Here is a 19,526-nt window from a genome sequence, read left to right as displayed (position 1 = left end):
TATAAAGTAGACATATTGTATATGTGAATCAGTACATAATTTATTTGGGATGTCTATGTTCCTTACAATGCAATGATGCAAGTATCGTCGAAATTTTACTGCTATGTTAAAGTAGAATATGTCACGAAAAAACAATCTCGGAATCAAATTCATAAGTAAAAGCATCTCAGAGTTATTAATGCTTAAAGTGACAGTGGTCAGATGTGCAAAAAATGTTCTGGTCCTTAAGGTGAAAATGGGCTTGGTCCTTAAGGGGTTAAATGGGTACTCATAAAAAAAAAAAAAAAAATTATTAAAAAGATTATTTAAAAAAAAATGTTTCTAATATATTTTATTTAAAAAAAATCATCTTTTATGTGTTTTTTTTTTTTTTTTTACGTTTGTAATCCTGGCCACTAGGTGTCACCCTATATGGCTCAGGATTACTTTTCCTCCCCTCACGTTCAGCACGTTCGGATCAACGCTGGCCGAGCAGCGTGGCCCAGCGTGGTCCGAAACGCGCGTTCACATGAATGAGAAGAGTGAGATGCAAGGTGGGCGGGGATATTTAAATTTTGCGCGCCGCAAAATTTAGAGCTGTGCTCGTGCTCTGCCTGTTTCCTATACAGGCAGAGAGTGAGTACAGTGCTCGTTCGCGCACGGCACGCAAAATTTAAATATCTCCCTCTCCTCATTCATTGCAGCGCGCGAGCTGCAGGAAAGAGAGAAGACGGGCGGAAGCGATCCCCGGCCAGGCTTCAGATGACGTTGTGCCTGCCGGGACCGCCCACTTCCTGTCCTCGCCAGAGAGCTCAACTCTGAGCTCCTCCAGCCATTTTAGATAAGGTAATTTCATGGGGATTTGGGCAGAAATAAAGACTGGGATAGATGTAGTTAGTGTCAGGGACAGATGGGGAGGGGGAATAGGGAAATTTAGTTTAGTGATAGCTACTCTTTAAGGGGTTAAGATGGGCCCTGATGTCCCCAGATAACCCTCCAAAGGCTGTCCGGGCATGCTGGGAGTTGTATTTTGGCTACAGCTGGAGGCACCCTGGTTGGGAAACACTGTATTAGGCTGTGAAATGGTTTTTCTTGGACCAGCCTGCAGTACAGCCCATCTGGCCACTAGATGTCAGTGCCTGTAAAAAAAACTCATTCGTTATGGATATACTTAGGGTACTGCCTCATTAAAGTGGCTAAAACCAAGCTGATAGCTGTGAAAAATCTTGTGGCCATCAATAAGGAGACCTTATGGCCTCCCATTTTACATTTTTTTTTTTTTTTTTTAAAGGCAAACTACTTGTTAACCCCTTAAGGACCAAGCCCATTTTCACCTTAAGGACCAGAACTTTTTTTGCAAATCTGACCACTGTCACTTATTAAGCATTAATACCTCTGGGATGCTTTTACCTTTTTCATTCTGATTCCCAGAGTTTTTTTTCGTGACATATTCTACTTCATGTTAGTGGTAAATTCCCAAATTTGATGAAAAATTATAAAATTTGCATTCTTTTTTTTACTTTGAAACTCTCAAGAAAAATGGACATCATAAAAAAAATGTGTGTGTGTGTATATATATATATATATATATATATATATATATATATATATATATATATATATATATATATATATATGTGTATATGTATATGTGTGTGTATACACACACGCATACATTAGAGATGAGCGAATTTACAGTAAATTAGATTCGTCACAAACTTCTCGGCTCGGCAGTTGGGACTTATCCTGCATAAATGAGTTCAGCCTTCAGGTGCTCCGGTGGACTGGAAAAGGTGGACACAGTCCTAGGAAGGAGTCTCCTAGGACTGTATTCTCCTTTTCCAGCCCACGGGAGCACCTGAAAGCTGAACTAATTTATGCAGGATAATCCATCAACTGCCGAGCCGAGAAGTTTGTGACGAATCGAATTTACTGTTAATTCGCTCATCTCTAACATACATATACAATATGTCTACTAGCAGCAAAGTGAAGGAGAAAATTCAAAATCCTAATTTTTTTTTACACTCGCCTGTTCTTGTAGACCCAGTTTTTAGAAATTTTACAAAGGGTAAAAGGAGAAGAAGCCCCCCAAAATTTGTAACCCAATTTCTCTCGAGTAAGGAAATACTTCGTATGTGGATGTCAAGTGCTCTGTGGGTGCACTACAAGGCCCAGAAGAGAAGGAGGGACAATGGGATTTTGGAGAGTGAATTTTGCTGAAATGATTTTTGTGGGGAATGTCACATTTAGGAAGCCCCTATGGTGCCAGAACATCCCCCACATGGCATACTATTTAGGAAACTACACCCCTCAAGGCACGTAACAAGGGGTCCAGTGAGCCTAAACATCCCACAGGTGTTTGGCGACTTTTGACCACCGGTAAAGTCGGATGTGTAAATGAAAAAAAAAAATTTTCCTCACTAAAATGCAATTTCCCCCCAAATTTACCATTTTTACAAGGGATATTAGGAGAAAATGCCTTCAAAAATTTTTAACCCCATCTCTTCTGAGTATGGAAATACCCCATATGGTGATGTAAAGTGCTCTGCGGGTGAACTACAATGGTCAGAAGAGAAGGAGCGCCATTGGGCTTTTGGAAAGAGAATTTGTTTGGAATGGAAGTCAGGGGCCCATGTGCCTTTACAAAGCCCCTCGTGGTGCCAAAACAGTGGACCCCCCACCCCATTGGAACAGTGGGCTGAGCAAATGAAAAATAAAATTTTTCATTTTCACGGACCACTGTTCCAAAAATCTGTCAGACACCTGTGGGGCGTAAATGCTCACTTCACCCTTATTACACTCTGTGAGGGGTGTAGTTTCCAAAATGGGGTCACATGTGGGGGGGGGGTCCACTGTTCTGCACTATGGGGCTTTGTAAATGCACATTGCCTTCAATTTTGGACACATTCTCTCTCCAAATGAGAGCTCATTCTCCTCTGAGAATTGTAATTCTTGATTCTAATTCATTGTAAAACCTCCAGCTGTTGCAAAGGTACAACTCTCAGCATGCCCTTTGGCTGTCCATGCATCCTGGGAATTGCAGTTATGCAACAGCTGGAGGCACACTGGTTGCAAAACACAGTTTGTTACTTAACTCAGTGTTTCACAACCAGTGTGCCTCCAGCTGTTGCAAAAACTACAACTCAGAGCATGCTGGGAGTTGTACTTTGCAACAGCTGGAGGCCCACTGGTTGCAAAACACTGAGTTAGGTAACAAACTCTGTGTTTCGCAACCATTGTGCCTTCAGCTGTTCCAAAACTACAACTCTTAGCATGCATTGACAGTTGAAGGGCATGCTGGGAGCTGTAGTTATGCAACAGCTGGAGGCACACTACTACATCTCCCAGCATGCCCTTTGGCTGTCCATGCATGTTGGTTGTTGCAGTCATGCAACAACTGGAGGCACACTTTTTCATAGAAAAAAAGTGCCCACAGCTGTTGCATAACTACAAGTCCCAGCATGCACAACCAGCCAAATGGCATGCTTGGAGTGATAGTTTTGCCACCAGCTGTTACAAAACTACAACTCCCAGCATGCCCTTTGGCTGTGCATGCTGGGAGTTGTTGCTTAGCAACAGCAGGAGGTGAACAACTCACCTCCTGCCACCGCCACTGAGGACGCTGCTGCTGCCGCCACCGCCCTGGGACCTCCGCCAACTCCAGGGACCCTCCACGTCTATGCCAGGGACCCCCGCCTGCACCGATGGACAGGAAAGAGACCCCCAACTTGCCTGATCACCACCCTATCACCTCCCAGCAGGCTTGGTGATTGATCGGTCATCCGGACTGATCAATCACGAGATCGTGAGGTGGCACCTGTGCTGGTAAAGGGTGATAGGTGGCGTCTCAGACGCCACCTATCACAATTTATTTCCAGGTCACCGGAGATCGATTGACCCAGAATCGCCACTAATTGCTGGTCTCAGGACACCCCCAGGGGTTTGCACGGGGTGCCTGCTGAACAATTTCAGCAGGCATCCTGGTCCGGTCCCTGCCCGGTGAGCGGTACAGGGCGTACAGGTATGCCCTGGGTCCTTAATTCCAAGGGAGCCGGGGCGTACCTATACGCCCTGTGTCCTTAAGTGGTTAAAACCGCAATGCGATTAACAATCAATTAGAAAACCATCAACAAGCGATTTTCAGCCTCTACAGAGATTGTACTGCCAAAACTAGATAAATGGAAAGGGTATTTTTTACTTTCTGAAGATGGTATCCCTTAAATTTCTTTGTTCTTATTGGTTTCTCATTGCAGGAGACGTTTGCCAGAGCAAAGACCTGGGTTAAAGAGCTGCAGAGACAAGCCAGTCCAAACATTGTCATAGCCCTTGCTGGCAACAAGGCGGACCTCACTAACAAGCGCATGGTGGAGTATGAAGTGAGTCCAGAGTCACTGGGATCTTTTATCTCTTTGCTGCTTTCCATCCATCAGTAGTGCACACATACATCTATATAAGATGCTAACAAACAGTCCAGGACTGGAGCGGCTCACAGGGATTTTATCATCTGTTGTTTTTCATAAACTATTTTTCATAAGGGTGACTCGTGTCTAAAATGTGTGTCACCATTTTTCTTTATAGACAAAGTTGTTGCATGCTTTTTCTGTCCAGCTCGAGGAGACATCTATGGGATTTGTGTTGTTAATCTCATCACACCAGGGGGGGGGGGAATTAAAGTGAAAGGTGCTGGACATATGTGAATAAGCTGTAACAAACCTGTCATGTGACAGTCCCCAGGCAAGAGAAGAGTAATGTCAAGCTTTGGACACAAGTTTTAATCTGGCCATTCACGTTAAGTGTTGACTGACCATCTAATGTCTATGGTGTTCCCCATGACAAGAATCAGACTTGTTGGATTTCAATTACAAATCAACACAATTACCCCTAAGGCGGGAGGCCCGAAGTACAGAAAATCCATATATATCTACGGCTACAGGCTCCTCCATCATTGGTTAATGTCTTTCCACCCACTGCTGATTTTGGGCACCGTTTCAACATAGTGTCATACGGTGCCTAAAATCCTCAGTTGGTGGAAAGACATTAACCAATGGTGGAGGAGCCTGTAGGCCCCTTCTTGCTGTAGATTTTTCCACTAGAAGTATATGGATATATATGACACACACTGTGTTTAACAGTATTTCAATCACTGGGTTATTTTTTTACTCCCATTTACATTAAAAGTTAAGTTTTAGGGAGTTAGTTATATAGAGGGATTTTCTGTACTTCGGGCCTCCTGCCTTTGGGGTAATTGTGTTGATTTGTAGTTGGGATCTGGGACTTACCTGGGGTAATTTGTGTTTCTATAGATTTCAATTACCAGATCCTTTAAGTCGGTGTTTCTCAAGCACGGTCCCAAAGTTCCCCAACAGGTCATGTTTTCAGGATTTCCTTAGTCTTTCCCTAGTGATATAAAGTGAATTAGGAATCACCACAGTCATATCACCTGTGACAGACTAAGGAAATCCAGAATACATAACCTGTTGGGGGGTCTTGAGGACCACACTTGAAAAACACTGGTTTAAGTTCTCAGGGAGACTATTCCCCACCACAGGTGCCTGAATGTGGCTTTCTCCTCTTTCCCCATTCAGCACACATTAAAGGGGTTATCCATTTATTAAAAACATATCCCCTATCCACCGGAGATGGGATAAGTGTCTGTTTTGCAGGGGTTCCAACCACTCTGACTGCCTGCTCCACCAATCACCGGCTGAGGGGGGACACCGCTGAGGCATTACGGACAAGACCCATCTGTCTCTGAAGGTGGGGACTGGAACGCTCAGTGGGGACAGCTGGGCCCTGTTCTTGAGATCACAGGTCATCCCAGCAGTCAGGCTCCCTGCAAACAGACACTTGTTCTTTACACTGTGGATAGGTAAGGATCTCACGTGTATAGCTAGCGCTGGTTTTCGAACATTGAACTAAAATGTTACTTTCACTCATAGAGGCGTGTCAGAAGTTTTGATCTGTTGGGGTCTGGATGCTGAGGCCCCCTACTGATCACAGTAATGAGCTTGGAGAACTGCTACTCCTTCTCCCTGCCATTTCTTCACTGCAGGAGATATAGGCTCTAAAAGATCTGACTCCTACAGAAGAGAGAACAAGCACTCAGCTTTGACATGTCAAAATGTTTTTAGTTTAGTTTTTTTTTTTCAACAGTAATCTTTTTTTTTTTTTTTTTTTATTTATTTATTTTTTACACTAAACTTTAATTTGTTACTATTATGCTCTAGAAATAGAAGCAATGTGTTGAAACATTCATTTAGTATATTATCAAGCAAAATTAAATAGGGGGGGGAAAAAAAGGCCTTAATGCAAGAGCAGACAGGATTCCAAAAATTGGAAGACCCGTTCTAAGGAATCAATGTACTATACAGTCACGTAATCTTGTTCCTTAGAAGAATCATGTTCTTAGTGACCCCAGCTTTATTTATAGTTCTCATACTTCCTCATGTTTTCCGTTATCTACTTGCGTATCTTGTAGTTCTGTAAAGACTTGTGTGATCTTGTGGGGACTACGGTTAGTAAACATAACCAACAACTCATGCATTCCCCCATCCCGAAAGGTCATTTACCAGATAGCCCAAATAACAATACAATTTTAACCAGCAAGGAAACTGATATACAAAAAAAACATTCCAGGTATTTTTTAGTTAAAAAATGTTTGTATTTGTTAAGCCATGGGCTGCTTTTGGGGAGTTGTCACCGGAGACAATACTAAATTCTGCTGTTTAATGCCTCCGAAACTTTGGTACAGTATATTTGTGGACAAAGCCCTGTTTCAGTCTTTGAAACCAAGTATTGTTTTGCATTGAGTGCCCTTTCCTTACCAAACTGCATTCAATATTCTCATCATTACCCATAAAAAAAAAAAAACTGAAAGGAGGTAATCCCAGATTAGAAAAAACTGAGCTGATTTCTTCCAAAAAACAGCACCGCATCTGTCCTCAGGTTGTGTGTGGTATTGCAACTCAGTTCCATGATATGAATAATGCCAAGTTGTAATACCACACGCAACCTGAGGACAGGTGTGGTGCTCTTTTTGGAAGAAATTAGCTCTGTTTTTCTATTTCTGGATAGCCCCTTCAAGACAAATGTGGTCAAAGCTGTAAAAGATGGATGAGCCCATCTAATGCAGTGGTCTCAAACTGTGGCCCTCCAGATGTCGCAAAACTTCGACTCCCAGCATGCCCGGACAGCCGTTGGCTGTCCGGGCCTGCTGGGAGTTGAAGTTTTGCAACATTTGGAGGGCCACAGTTTGAGGCCACTGCATTAGATAAAGGTCAGCTAAACTCACTGATCTGGGTGTAGCCAATCATCTAGTGTGTATGGGGTCACCAAACTCACCCAAATTGCAGATGTTCAATGTCTTACCCTTTTATTCCTGTAGGATAAGCAGCGGCTTGCTTAGTCAAGCTGATTTTATGGGGGAGATGGGAAGAATTCCTGTATAGGTTATAGTCCCTCCGTTTGTGATAAATGCACAGTATATTTATATTTGTAGTGTGGTGTTGTTGTTGTGGTTGTGTTTTTTTTTTTTTTTTTTTTTTTTAAACTCTTCGCTTTTCTACGTAAAGTCTTAATTTTGTCATTGCTGTTATACTTGACTTAATACGGCGACCTGTCACCATGGTTTCTCCGGCTACCTGAGATTTCTAGTACGTATTAGTAATCTATATCAGCTCTGATAAGATGTTAATGTTTACTTAAACACTTTCTCCAGCTGTTTTCTTCACTTAACCTCAGAGTCATTGATCTCAGAGTTTGACCTGTTCCTTTTGTTCTTCGCTCATTTGCAGGAAGCCCAGGCGTACGCAGATGACAATAGTCTGCTATTTATGGAAACCTCCGCCAAGACAGCCATGAATGTCAATGACTTGTTTCTTGCAATAGGTAAAGTTGAAGTGCCCTCTGGAACTGTGTATATCTAGATTATAGTGCTGGTATATCTTTTACCTTCTGTTTTCTATGAAAGTTAAGCTGGGTCAATGAACCTTGTACATATATATGACCAGTCATCAAACAGAAATTCTTTAACACTAACAAAGACAAAAAACATGACAACACAATGGCCCAAATTTACCAATCTGTCTGGTTGCTATGGACAAATTAGACAGTTTTTGTCTCAGTCGGGGCTCAATTGAGACGTGAGCTGTGAATGGTTGCTATGGGCAAATTAGACAATTACACTTACTTGTAGCAACAAACATAGCAATGCGATTGTAACAACTTTTGCTGAGTCTAAGGGTGGGTTCACGCTACATTTGTAGCGTATGGGATCCGGTTGGGAGCAGCGAAAACCGGCTGCTCCCATATCATTTTTGCCCCGTATACGGTTCTCTAACGGACCTAAAACCGTGTTATACCACTGTTTTAGGTTCGGTCAGAAAACCGTATCCGGGGCAAAAATGAGACGACCGGAGTCAGCATTAGACTCTGGTCGGCTCATTTAAATGATTGGGGTTCGGGCCGGATCCGGCTGGGATATGGGAGCAGACGGTTTTCGCTCCTCCCAACCGGAGTGAACCCACCATAAGTGAAATATAGTATATTATATGAAACCGTTGGGAGGGGGGGTAATGATTATCATTAGTGCTGATTTTTTGCACAAGTGTGTAAATTACCAGTTGCTGTGCAAAATTATGATGTGCACATCACTAAAAAGACAGGAAGTGCAGGATAGTGCAAAAAAGTAAAATGCTCACACATTCCTATGCCACGTGGTACATTTGCACAAAAACAAATTTTGCACCAGTGATAAATTCAATGCACCATCCAGTACATCTGCCAACCATGCCCCCTGGAAGCTCACAACAAAAATTAGAACTATTATTTTGTGCATTGACTTAAGAGATTCAAAGACAAGTGGGGCTCAGCTTAATGATTTTGGCTGAAGTATACATACATAATTAAATTGGGGGGCCGCTTACAGCAAACTGCAACAATTCCAAAAGAGAGAAAAAAAAATGCTAAAACTAGTGCATACCAATAATTTATAATATAATTTTATAATTCCAAACTTTATTATAGCACAAAAAAACCTACTGCAGGACACAAATTTAATTATATATTAAAATGCTCTAAATAGAGCCAATCCACAAATGGCACCCGTCCCACAGTAGGAATGGAAAAAAATGAAAAAAATCCGATCAACAGCTCAAAAATAGCACAATAACATATTGATTCGTTCTCCCCCTATATGTAAACAAAATATTTCTATCATATCGCAATCACTGGTACCAAGAATAAAATGAAAGAAGTCAGGCATAGCAGAATGTCTTATCAGAGAAAAACATACTCCTTCCTAGTGCTGGGCGGTATGACCAAAAAATGCATATCACTGTATTTTTGTAAGTTATGGCGGTTCCACGGTATTTAACGGTATCCGCCTCCCACCACCCCACCCCTGACGCTGCGCTTTAAATGAATGAGATGCCGGCCGCTGTGCTTTAAATGAATGAGATGCCGGCCTCCTGCTCTTTAAATGAATGAGATGCCGGCCTCCTGCTCTTTAAATGAATGAGATGCCGGCCTCCTGCTCTTTAAATGAATGAGATGCCGGCCTCCTGCTCTTTAAATGAATGAGATGCCGGCCTCCTGCTCTTTAAATGAATAAGATGCTGGTGTGTGGTTGCAAAATTCCACCTCACAGTGGCCGCGGCGCTGGAAACAATTAAGTTGTGAGCCCGAAGCTGTCAACTCCTCCTGCAAGCGCTAAAAGCCAGGCTTTTAGCACTTGCAGGGGGAGGTGACAGCTTGCGGCGGCTCGCATTTCATTCATTTAAAGTGCAGCAGCTGGCAACTTAACCATTTAAAGCGCAGGCAGGGGGAGGGGCCCGACCGGTATTGCGGTACAGGAAAAATTCATAACGTGCAGGAAAAACATACCAGTGTTCGGTATGAACCGGTATACTGCCCAGCAGTACTCCTTTCTCCATTCATAAGACTTCTTTCCTGCCCCCCTTTCTAAACTTATCATTCACTTTAACAGCTTGTTTACTGGACAAACTACCAGGTTACATGCTGTCTATAGGAAGGGAGGGACCTCCCCATTGTATGTACTGCCAGTGCTTCAAGGTGACCTCACTGGTCTTCACAAGAGCTCCTGACAGGACGGCCTGGTGCTTAGTACTCTTAATTCTGAAGTAATTTGGCCACGCTTCCTGGGTGTAGTGCAGAACTAGCCATACAACTTGATTCACTGTTGCCTTATACCCTTCATTTTGACTCCTGGACCATGCTAATAGTTGTGGTGGTTTAAAGTGTCCCATTCATTTATAAAAAAAAAAAAAATGTCACAACAAAGGTTTGATCCATATGGGTCTTGGTGTCCAGACCCTACCGTACAATAGAACAAGCAGGGAGAAGCACACAACAACGTACTTCACTCTTCAGCCCTAAGTCTATAGAGACCATGTAGTGAAACTGGGTGGAAAACAAAGCAAGTGACAGAGTGTATTGCACAACCTCATACTTCTCCCCCTCGTTCTAATGCTTATGGGGGGAGGACTGGGCACTGAGATCCCAACCTATCAAAACTTCCGACATGTTTCTGACATGTCAAACCTTCTTTTTTAAGGGAAAGGATAACAATGATGTACTGCTGTGGGGGGTACTTTGCTCAGATTCCCACTGCCACTTCAAGATGTCTGCTTTCTTGCCCAGCAGTGACTAATAAGATCCAGTGACCTTCAACGTACAGAGCCTTTCCTGCCTTTGTGTTGCTTGTCACAAATTAAAGGGGTGTTCGGAGTTAAAATACTTAAAGTCCTATGCAAAATTGTAGGAGACCCCAGCAGTCAGAACCCTGCAGTCTGACACTTATCCCTTATCTTGTCGATAAAGAATGTGTAATGACTTGGATTGTCCTCCTCATTTCTCTCAGTATCCTCTGGCAGTGGCAGATTCTATACACAATGGTCCTAACTTACTAAGAGTGTTGTGTAGGTTTCTTTGTGGTTTTTAATTCCCTACAATTTTTTTTCCACGGTATTTACTAAGGTTTCCCTACATTTTCCACTTTTCCCTACATTTTGCTTTTTTTTTTTTTTTTTTTTTTTTTTTTTTTTTTTTTACACATGCTCTGATCTGTGGGGTTTTCCTCAGCTCAAATCCACCACATTTAATCCATTTTGTGGAAATCTTAGTAAATATGTTGGGTTTTTGTGAAAATGTTGGGAACACGCCCCTTTTCGGAGGCCACGCCCGTTTTTGTTTTTTTCTTTACAAAATGGAGAGTTTGTCGGGGTTTTTTCAATTCTGGCGCAAAATCAGGCACAGACACAATTTCTGGCGCACAACCCGACAAAACACGTTGGGTTTGCAATAGTAAATGAGGGCCCGTGACAACACATCTTTTACTTCTAACTTGGTATTTTGCATGGAGATTTAAAACCAAAGTGCAGCTGAAAGAGCCTTGAGATTCCCCTTATCTGATTTATATGTGTGGGTGCAAAGTATATAACTGCCTAGGTAACATTTAATTTCTGTATATGAAGTAATTTCCATTTCAGAACACAGCAGTCAGTTTGACCTCTGGCAGATAAGTGAACATGTACAGTAAATTGTATGTGGAACAGATAGTCACCTTGATAGTAAAGGCATAATGAACAGGTTAATCAGTGTAACCTCGCGTTCATTCACTTTGTACTGGAGTTTCCTCACCTCCTTTCACCTACCTCTATAATGTCGGTAAGATAGAAGTAACTGTCTTAATGCTGGAGCCGATGTAGAGGTCAATAACCTTTTGCGTCCTTGTTTTATAGCCAAGGGCTGACATGTTCAAATTTCAGCTTAAAGGGGTACTCCGCCCCTAGACATCTTATCCTCTATCCTTTGGATATGGGATTAGAAGTCTGATTGTGGGGATCCCGCTGGGACCCCCACTAACTCTGTCCCGCACCCGGCGTTCAATTAGGATTCTGGGTGTGGGTGTCATGACCTCACACCACACGCGCTCAATGCAAGCCTATGGGAGGGGGTGTGGTGGTCACAATGCCCCCTCCCATAGACTTGCATTTAGGGGAACGTGGTGTGACGTCACGAGGGCGTGACATCACTACCCCCGCTCAAAGCGTTCGGAACAAAATGTTCCGAACGCTGGGGCAGCGGAGTACCCCTTTAAGCCCCAGTATAATGGAGCTAAAATATAACACATACACATGTATGGGTATGTAAAAGAAGAATTTTCTTGTAGTAATAACATTTATCATGGAATGGGTTATAGAACGGTCAGTTGGGGTGAGTTCAGGGGTTTTTGTGTAGATTTCGGCAAACTGTCAAACATTTTTGCGAAGTCGCACATTTGCGTAAAAAAACTGCAACTCTTCCTGTGGTTTGCGTAATGCTTTATTGCAGTGGTCTTCAACCTGTGGACCTCCAGATGTTGCAAAACTACAACTCCCAGCATGCCCGGACAGCCGTTGGCTGTCCGGGCATGCTGGGAGTTGTAGTTTTGCAACATCTGGAGGTCCACAGGTTGAAGACTACTGCTCTAGAGCATTACGCAAACCTTTTTCACTTTTCTATAAAAGTGTTCTGGTGTAAGCATTGACAAATTCCCTCTTTGTTGGAAGGAGAAAAAAATAATAATAAATAATAATAATAAACAAAATATATGCCAGAGTGTTACGTGGTGCAACAAACTGAACTATAGTATTAATCCGTTAAGGTCACAGGTAGAGATGAGCGAACTTACAGTAAATTTGATTAGTCACAAACTTCTCGGCTCGGCAGTTGATGACTTTTCCTGCGTAAATTAGTTCAGCTTTCCAGTGCTCCGGTGGGCTGGAAAAGGTAGATACAGTCCTAGGAAAGAGTCTCCTAGGACTGTATCCACCTTTTCCAGCCCACCGGAGCACCTGAAAGCTGAACTAATTTATGCAGGATAAGTCATCAACTGCCGAGTTGAGAAGTTTGTGACGAATCGAATTTACTGTAAGTTCGCTCATCTCTAGTCACAGGCTGTTTTGGCCTTGAGGACAATTTTTCATTTGTGTTTTTTGTGTTTTCCTCTTTGCCTTTTAAGAACCATAACTCTTTTTTTATTTTTCCATACACAGACCCATATGAGGGTTTGTTTTTTGCAGGACCAATATTACTTTGTAATGACACCTTTTCCCTTTACCATAAAATGTACAGTGGGGCAAAAAAAATTAAATACCTAAATTTTAAACCAGACAATTTATAATGGAAAGTAATAAAATGGTTTATTTGGTGCATTAGGTGTACACTTGGTTATGATTCCTATACTTCTGAATAGAGATGAGAGAATTTACAGTAAATTCAATTCGTCGCAAACTTCTCGGCTCGGCAGTTGATGACTTATCCTGCATAAATGAGTTCAGCTTTCAGGTGCTCCGGTGGGCTGGAAAAGGTGGATACAGTCCTAGGAAAGAGTCTCCACCTTTTCCAGCCCACCGGAGCACCTGAAAGCTGAACTCATTTATGCAGGATAAGTTATCAACTGCCGAGCCAAGAAGTTCGTGACGAATCGAATTTACTGTAAATTCGCTCATCTCTACTTCTGAACATTTCAGTTAAATGTGGTTCCAGGTATTGTTTTAGGCTTCTGTAGTTTGCCAATGACCCTCTCCAACACAACCCTTCCATAAATGTGTCTTTATTGTGCTGTTTATCAGCTGGACTGTATTGATTGTGACTGGTTAGAATGGTTATTGATTTTCCAGGTCACTTTCCAAGCCAACGCTCTCCCTTTCATCACATAATTTTTGTTTTATCATACTGCTATACACTATTTATACACTATGCTGCTATTGTCATGTCGTCATGGTATTTTTCTGTAGAAACTGAATCCTCTGAACCTATTGACCTCCGTCTTCTCTATGTGGTTGCTAACAGAACAAAGTCAGAGGAGTCTAAAGCCAGAAAAGATGATCAGCTTTTTCTTAAAGGGGTTATCCACCATAAGGTGATTTTAGTACGTACCTGGCTGACAGTAATGGACATGCTTAGGAAGGATCTGCGCTTGTCTTGGGGATAAATGGCTGTGTTGTGAGATTACCAGAACACTGTGGCTAGCTTTTTATGAACTTGTATTTCCTGTTTGACTTTTCTTTTCTTTGACTACAAATCCCACAATTCTATTTTCCTCCTTCCCACACATCAGCCACCCTACCCATTGAAACATAAATGAGCTGCAGACCTGTGGTTTTCAATCAGGGTGCCTCCAGCTGTTGCATTAGTTGCAGATTGATCTCTCTCCTGCCAAGCCATCGCTCCACCCATTGAAGCAGACAGGCTCCCTGTCATTAGCTGACTAGTTAATCAAATCTCGGCCGCATTGCAACCTGGGAAAAATCTGAGACAACAGTCATTTTGTATGCTGTTAAAAATAAATATTGGGGTGAAAATCACAGAAGAATTGTGAGAAAACCATCACATACAGGTACAGACACTATATTATGAACTACACTAACTTTACAGCCCCTGTAGCATAGTCAAATAAAAAAAAAAATTCCCGGAATACCCCTTTAATTCTCTACTTCTCTAATGATCAGGGTTGCTAGAGCCCCATTTAGCCCCTTCGTCCGTCACTCTCCATAGATCTTCTGTACAGAATTGTGGATGTTACCCACTTCTGAGCAGCTGTTGGCTAGTAGCTCACTAATGCATAATTCAGATTTACTAAAACCTCAACATGATACTGAACAATAAGGTCAAACAGTTGTTTCCTAAAATCTTGCAATGTTTTACTTTCCTTATGATTATTCCTATAATGTGAAGCAGACATCTCCTTTATAATTCACTGATAGGAAGTTATCATGGTCTGTGATATCACAGATCTAGTGGGGCGGTCACCTGTCTGTGTCTGTACAAACCTACTAGCTCACATTACGTTACCCGTCCCTTTTGGCTCTTACACAGAAGAACGAGTCCCTGCCTGCTTGACTCGGCGCCAATGTTGTCCTGATCACAGGACTACTAGCTGGAAGTCCCCTCTACAGACACACATCTCACTCTGGTTTTCTGTTTTGTTGGTTATCAATATCTCTGCTGGGAAGAAATAAAGGGATCCAGTCATTTGTCTCCTCCGCCTCATATTGTAATGTGCCACCTGCCAATAGATTACACTAATAAACAGTATTGGGCACTCCTTTTTAATTTCCTAACATTTACACATCAAGGTGCATATTCTAGGGACCAGATAAGTCTGTGTCCTTAGACAAGCTGTTTTGTATTAAAGGAAATCTGTTTAAAACGCAGTCTTATTGGCAGTCAGTATGTTATGGAGTCTACAAAACTACACCTTAATCTGCTCAGCTCTTTAAAGAAAAATCCAGGGAAGTGTTTCTTTTTTTTTTTTACGTTTAAGATGCCGCAATTAACTTTGATTGCGGCGTCAAAGGGGTTATTACTGAGCATCACCGCGATAACCCGTGCTCGGCTCCTGAGCGTGCGTCATAGAAGGGGATCGGGACAAAAGAGGTTAAACATCTCCATATCAGGCTGGGTTCACATCAGCATTTTTCATTGGTCACTCTGTTCTGTTGAAGAATTTGAGAAACTGAAATAAAACTAAAGTTAGCTGATCCCATTAATTTCAATGGGCAATTTTTAATCTGAAGCTAGCCTCAGTACTGGGAATGCATACATATATTTATGTGTTTATATATATATATATATATATATATATATATATTTTTTTTTTTTCATCAGGAATAACATTTAACGTACAATACAACTTTAACATTAAAGTCTATGGTGACAGAAGTAATGTCCATTATTGCCCCTTATTTTTTACATCCGTTATTGCAGCTTAGCATGCTCAGAAAAGGGGGGGAAGGAAATAGACAGGTACCGACAGGTTAGTGCAGGTGACACTGGTGACAGATTTCCTTTTAAGTAATGGACATTAACAGTGATAAAAAAAATGTATGTTTTAGCGGTAATAGCTAATAACGGTCCGTTATTTTTTTTTATTTTTTAAAGAAATCATTTCAAATAACGGACCGGTTATATCCATTAAAGGACAACTGTAGTGGAACACTTTTCTATATGCCCGGGCCTCGATAATAAACAAAATAAACTCCTACATTCCTTCCTACGAGCTCCTGTTGGTCCGGCACAGGCCTCACGGTCCGGCAGTGCTGACCTCATTCCACTTCCTGGGGACGCCGCAGAGCTGTCGGCGTATCACCGGCCGTAGCGATGTCCTGCCCCGGCCTGTGATAGGCTGAGCCCACTGTCATGTAAGAAGCCGGCCAGCGCTCCTTACATGACAGTGGGCTCAGCCTATCACAGGCCGGGGTGGGACATCTCTGCGGCCGGTGATACGCCGACAGCTCTGCGGCGTCCCCGTCCCCAGGAAGTGGAATGACATCAGCACTGCCGGACCGTGAGGCCTGTGCCGGACCAACAGGGGCTCGTAGGAAGGTATGTATGAGTTTATTTTGTTTTATTTTTGAGGCCCGGGCATATAGAAAAGTGTTCCACTACAGTTGTCCTTTAACATCATGTATTGATCCATTAAAAATGACCTCCGTTATGTGACAATAACGAAGATATCATAATGCATTTCCTTAGCACTGGTGTGAACATAGCCTTAACTACTTGCGTGTGCGCCTGCAAGTTCAGAACTCAATGGGTGTTAAAAGTGATGCATACACGCTCTTTCTTCCCTACCTGCCATGCAGCCTTGTCTTTTTTTTTTTTTTTTTTCTCCATTCTTAGTCTTATATGGCTGTTTTAAGTTGTCATTTCTATGTGTAGTCAGAGCACAAGAAGCTGCATTTTCAGATAGTTCTACTCTCTGCTAAGCAATAGGACATCCACAAGTAAGGCAGTGATATTTCGCAATAATAGCGATGCACTTTTGTGATGTTTTGTTGCCTTATTTCAATATGTACTTGAAAAATCATGTCCTAATAAAATGCTTTCTTTCTTTTACAGCTAAGAAGCTGCCAAAAAATGAGCCCCAGAACACAAGTGGGGCAACTGGTCGGAGCCGGGGTGTGGATCTCCATGAGCAGACACAGCAGAACAAGAGCCAGTGCTGCAGCAATTAATACCGAGACTGGAGAGCAAAGGGGATCCAAGATAAGATTATAACCTCTCTTCCTGCACCTGCCCTTCCACCCTCCAGAAATACAACTTAACACCCTTCCAGCACTTCACTCTTCTGCCAAGACTTTCCCTTCTGCACCCCTTCCTCCCCCCTCACCAATGGATAACAGCACACACACATGGAAACAAGGCGAGCTGCTTGAAACTTCCCTTTCTACCCCCCACACCACTGCAGCCCTCAGAGATCTCCCTGCTAACTGCACTATTGTGGGTTTTAATTTTTGTTTGTTCTTTTTAACGCTTCCAACAAACACACACAGACTACTTCTGGTGACACAGTAAAGGATCGCATCTTCTGGGGACCGCGACTTCTCAACAGAGCAAACAAGAAAAGAAGCAAAAAAAAAACAAACTGATTCTACATTGTATTATAGCTGCATATAGTGACTTTAATATTGATTTTTTTTTTTTTTTTTTTTTACTTCATGTAGGTTCCCCTCTACCCACCTACTACCTGTCTTCTACCTATCACCTATCCTTCTCCCTTCTTCAATTTCTCTCTGTTTTTGCAGCCTGTCAAGTATCCGTAGATCTTGGAAGAAGCCTCGCGTTACTTACAAATCTTGTGCTTGTACTTTTTTTTTCTTGTTTTTGCTTCGCCTGTCAAATGCATTATTTGTGTGCCTGGATAACTATCGCTGGTAAATGATCCGTTCACATTACTCTAGATTTTGTCAGAGAACATGAAGAACAGTTTCATGGGGTGAGGTGTACTGGCGTACATGTGAGTTTTAAGATGAACATATGAGATTTGCCTATTACTGTAAGCACTACAAGGTGTGAGTACACCTCCCATTGATGGCAATTGTGTGGTTAGTTCAGCCAGGGACTGCAGTGGCCTTTAATAATGTAGTGAAAATAGAGCATCACATGGTGTCATAGGGGAAACATTAAAATTGTTTGGGATTCAAAGCACATAAAATGGTTTACAGAAACTTCAAGTTAAAAAACGGGAGCACAGTGTGTCTCAATCATCAAAATGCTTTTAGCCATCTGGTTTTCAGGGATTTTATACAGTGTCTGGATTTTCCACCCATTTGTGCAGCAGATCCAGCTGCAGGTATTTTTATACTTGCAATTTACTCTGATATAAGGATGTAGCACTGCTATATAAGAGTGGTGGAAGCACCATTGATATGTATACAATGGACAGTGACAGATAATGGATTTCCAGCATGGAAACACGTATAATACTTACCTGATACTTACCTGGTCGGCGGAACCAATCTCATATCATTTGACTAATCTCTTCTTTAAGCTGTGCAACTATCGAGTAGGTTTTCATAGTTGCTGAATAAATGGCCCTTTTTCTCCTCTCTTGAGGTCACATACAGTAGTTACTATATTGATTGATTGTTATTCTATAGCTTCCAAGAAAACCTGTGTATTCAGCGTGGCCACAAGCAGCATGCACTTTATTTCTCAGTTGGTGGAACGGTTGCTCTTCTGTTCATTTATACATATTTTCCGCTTTCATTGTATTAAGAAATTCCATGTTTTACTATCATGTAGCAAATGGGCTGATTGTATCCTATATGAGATCATCCACCTCCTTTAAGAATCATGACTACCCTCTCACATCCCAACATACATTATTAACCACTCTTTACCCTAACAAGGAGAGTCATCTAACTGAGACAAGCTGGGCCACAATGTACCAAATCTGACTCACAAGGCTCTGTTAAGTCTTATCTATACACCAGTTGGCATGGCAGGTATGTGCCTTTCTGTGTGTGTGTTTAAGTGTTCTTACTAAATAATGTTGGTGGCTTTACGGATCTTCAGTTTACTCTTGAAATGTGCCTTCCTTCCATAGGTGGACAGGACTGTTGTTGAGGTGTACTACTATTTACATTTTGCTACTATTAATGTCCCATTTGTGAGAGGGCTAGACAGCACGTGAATGGCACAGGCTTAAAGGGGTACTCCACTCCTAGACATCTTATCCCCTATCCAAAGGATAGGGGATAAGATGTCTGATCGGGGGGGTCCCGCCGCTGGGGACCCCCGCAATATAGCATGCGGCACCCACCTGTTTCTGCTCCAGAAGCGCTGGAGGGTCTGGGTCCCGACCACCGGAACGGAAGTCCGTGACATCACGCCCCGTCCCCTCAATGCAAGTCTATGGGAGGGGGCGTGACGGCCGTCACGCCCCCTCCCATAGACTTGCATTGAGGGGACGGGGCGTGACGGACTTCCGTTCCGGTGGTCGGGACCCAGACCCTCCAGCGCTTCCGGAGCAGAAACAGGTGGGTGCCGCATGCTATATTGTGGGGGTCCCCAGCGGCAGGACCCCCGCGATCAGACATCTTATCCCCTATCGTTTGGATAGGGGATAAGATGTCTAAGGGTGGAGTACCCCTTTAAGGAATATCATAGGGGTATGTACACACGTGGCATCCATTTGTTGCATACCTTTCTCTGACTGTGTAATTCCTCTTCATGGGGCTTGTATACGCAGCAGAAAT

At 42.5% G+C, this 19,526-nt stretch overlaps 1 protein-coding gene across 2 annotated transcripts in view; it reads left to right on the top strand.

Annotated features, from left to right (window-relative positions):
• Positions 1-19,020, top strand: part of RAB5B (RAB5B, member RAS oncogene family) — a 46,292-nt gene extending 27,272 nt beyond the window's left edge. For both annotated transcript variants that reach the window (XM_056562342.1, XM_056562343.1), the window contains exons 4-6: positions 4,233-4,355; positions 7,773-7,866; positions 16,885-19,020. In XM_056562342.1, coding sequence (XP_056418317.1) covers positions 4,233-4,355; positions 7,773-7,866; positions 16,885-17,000 — 333 coding nt within the window. In that variant the 3' untranslated portion in view covers positions 17,001-19,020. The remainder of the gene's footprint in view (positions 1-4,232; positions 4,356-7,772; positions 7,867-16,884) is intronic.
• Positions 19,021-19,526: the final 506 nt, after the last annotated feature.

This window comes from Hyla sarda, chromosome 2 (genome assembly GCF_029499605.1).
Source record: "Hyla sarda isolate aHylSar1 chromosome 2, aHylSar1.hap1, whole genome shotgun sequence".
In the NCBI taxonomy this organism is placed as follows: domain Eukaryota; kingdom Metazoa; phylum Chordata; class Amphibia; order Anura; family Hylidae; genus Hyla; species Hyla sarda.
The sequence above is the reverse complement of the archived record's forward strand: the minus strand, read 5'-3'. Positions and strand labels throughout refer to the sequence as shown.